Source organism: Colobus angolensis, unplaced genomic scaffold (assembly GCF_000951035.1).
Source record: "Colobus angolensis palliatus isolate OR3802 unplaced genomic scaffold, Cang.pa_1.0 Scaffold3, whole genome shotgun sequence".
NCBI classification, from domain to species: domain Eukaryota; kingdom Metazoa; phylum Chordata; class Mammalia; order Primates; family Cercopithecidae; genus Colobus; species Colobus angolensis.
The window spans coordinates 2024208-2027135 of NW_012116265.1; the positions used below are offsets into that span (position 1 = coordinate 2024208).

The 2928-nt window shown below is 46.0% G+C and overlaps 1 protein-coding gene across 3 annotated transcripts in view; it reads left to right on the forward strand.

Annotated features, from left to right (window-relative positions):
- The first annotated feature begins 6 nt into the window (after window positions 1–6).
- SMEK1 (SMEK homolog 1, suppressor of mek1 (Dictyostelium)) overlaps window positions 7–2928 on the forward strand; it is a 57181-nt gene continuing 54259 nt past the window's right edge. For all 3 annotated transcript variants that reach the window (XM_011949409.1, XM_011949410.1, XM_011949411.1), the window contains exon 1: window positions 7–243. In XM_011949409.1, coding sequence (XP_011804799.1) covers window positions 102–243 — 142 coding nt within the window. In that variant the 5' untranslated portion in view covers window positions 7–101. The remainder of the gene's footprint in view (window positions 244–2928) is intronic.

The following is a 2928-nucleotide window of genomic DNA, read 5'->3' on the forward strand; positions in this document are numbered from 1 at the left end:
CTCCGCTCGCGGGCGCCCTCACGCCTCGCCCCGCGCCTCTCCAGGACCCCTTTCCTGGGCGTCTACTGGCGGGGCCCCCGCCCCGGTTCCCAGGCGGCACGATGACCGACACCCGGCGGCGGGTGAAGGTGTACACGCTCAACGAGGACCGGCAGTGGGACGACCGGGGCACCGGGCATGTGTCGTCTGGCTACGTGGAGCGGCTGAAGGGCATGTCCCTGCTTGTCAGGGCTGAGAGCGACGGTAAGTGAAGCCCCTCGCGGCGGGACCTTGGCAGCCCCCACGGCCCTGGGCCGCCTCCCTTGTTCTTGCGGGACATGGCGCTCGCTCCACGAGAACGGAGGGACGGCTGGGGACGGCAGCCACCCCGGGGGAGGGCGGGCCCCAGGTACCCCAGTCACCCCAGTCCTGCGGGAGCTCCCCGGAGAGCGCTTGAAATGTTTCCTTTCTCTTGAGTGCCTGGTGGCATTTTGGGTACGAAGAGAGCCAAGCGTGTTGAGCTGTGCCGCCCTGGAGTGTAGAGAGGTCGAGGACCTGAGATGGGGAGTCCGGAGTGTACTGTTCTTTTGCACTAGAGTGACCTTGAGAAAGACACTGATTAATCCGATCTTCTGCCTTAGTTCACCCATCTGTAAAGCAGGCATGAAACTTTGCTTGGATCTGAGAAAGTTCTTGGACCTTTCATACTCTGAAGAACGTTTTGCTGTGATTTCTTTCTTTTTCTTTTTAAACATCTTTTTGCTACATGTTTCTGATCCCGTTGGAGGTTGGCAACACTGGATCTGGCAGCTCTACACTAAGAGAAAACGCTTTACCTTGAGAAGATAGAGATTTTTGTTCACCAGTGTTGGTTGTCTTTTTTATAGTAATGCAGAATTTTGTGTGTAGCTCGCTATGTAAACATCTTGCAAGTTTGGAATAATTTTATATGAGTTTTTTGTTTTGATTACTTAAATGGGTATTCATAATTTCGTTAACAGGTGCAGAGAAGTTGGCAGAGAATTTTTAAAACCTTTCGGATCTTCCCTAGTGTTTATGCTTCACACATTTTGAAACAACCCTCAAGGTTCAAAGACTAAGTTGTTTGAAAATGTTTCCCTTTTTTTCTTTTTTCCACATTTTCTGAGTGTTTCATATTTTAAAAGACTTATTCTCTCTGGGGATTGCCACTGTTTTTGGAGATATACAGTGAATTTCACTTAAAATATTCAAGAGGGGTAAAACTGTTGTCAAATTGTTACTTCCAAACGTGAAAGTAAATTCTCTTCCACCTCTCTTGGTACTTTGGTTTATAGTTTACAGTTGCTAACGAGGTCAGTTTATTATGATTGTAGTGATTCTGTGTCTGAATTATTACAAACTAATTTCAAGGAATTTTCTTCAATTGGACTCTACCCAGAATTCCAATTCCATGAAAAACCAACAAGACTAGCCTTTCTGTAGTTGAAGACTTTGGGAACATTGATATTCTATTTAAATTGAAAGTGGTAATCTGGAGTATATTGCCCACAGGTTATAAAGTTACCCAAAATGACCTAAATCTGGAGAGAAATTATTTCCTTTGGGGGGCATTTAAAATTTTTTGAATGTTGGGTATATTTTTCTGGGCCTGAGTTATTATTGGCTTTTTTTTTTTTTTTTTTTGAGACGGAGTCTTGCTCTGCCGCCCAGGCTGGAGTGCAGTGTCATGATCTTGGCTCACTGCAACCTCTGCCTCCCGGGTTCAAGCAATTCTTCTGCCTCAACCTCCTGAGTAGCTGGCATTACAGGCTCGTGCTACTGCGCCCCGCTAATTTTTGTATGTTTAGTAGAGACGGGGTTTTCACCATGTTGAACAGGCTAGTGTCGAACTCCTGACCTCGTTATCCACCGGCCTCGCATTCCCAAAGTGCTGCGATTACAACTGTGAGTCACCACGCCCTGTTTATATCTTTATATTTTAAGTTGTTGGGGAGGAAGGTCCCAACTTCTAAAGGATTTTAAAACTGAAAGTCCTGTATCCTAGAAACCCCTCAGCCCTGTTCATGCTATTAGCTTCCTTCCTAATAGATGGGTATAGTAACACCAATACTTTACAGGTTTATTTTTTTCTTTTCTTTTTTGTAAAGACAGAGTCTTGCTCTGACACCCAAGCTAGAGTGCAGCGGCACAATCTCGGCTCACTGCACTCTCCGCCTCCCCAGGTTCAAGTGATTCTTATACCTCAGAGTCAAGGAGCTGGGACCATGCCTGGCTAATTTCTGTATTTTTAGTAGAGATAGGGTTTTGCTATGTTGGCCAAGCTGGTCTCGAACTCTTGGCCTCAAGCAATCCGCCTGCCTTGGCCTCCCAAGGTGCTGGGATTACAGGTGTGAGCCACCGCGGCCGGCTACGTTGCAGATTTAAAAGATTCCTGGCAATGTCAAGCACTCGAATCTTCCAAAACTGTAGCCACTAGACACATGTGGCTACCGGGCCTTCAAATTCTGGCTAGTGCGACTCACAAGCTGAATTTTTTTACTTAATTTTTAAATTTAAATTATTATTTTATTTTTTGAGACAGAGACTCACTCTGTTGCCCAGGCTGGAGTGCAGTGGCACAATCTCAGCTTACTGCAACCTCTGCCTCCCGGGTTCAAGAGATCCTCCTGCCTCAGCGTCCCAAGTAGCTGGGACTACAGGCACGCACCACCAAGACCGGCTAATTAGTATTTTTTTGTACAGATGGGGTTTCACTATGTCAGCCAGGCTGGTCTTGAATTCCTGACCTCGTGAGTGACCGCGCCCAGCTAAATTTAAAAATTGATACTTGATTCAGCTTTTGGAAAACTTAACTATGATTGGAATAACAGAATATGTGAATCTACATTCTCAACTGTAAATTTAATACACTCTACCAGCCCGGGCGACAGTGAAACCCGTCTCTACCGGAAAAAAAAAAAAAAAAAA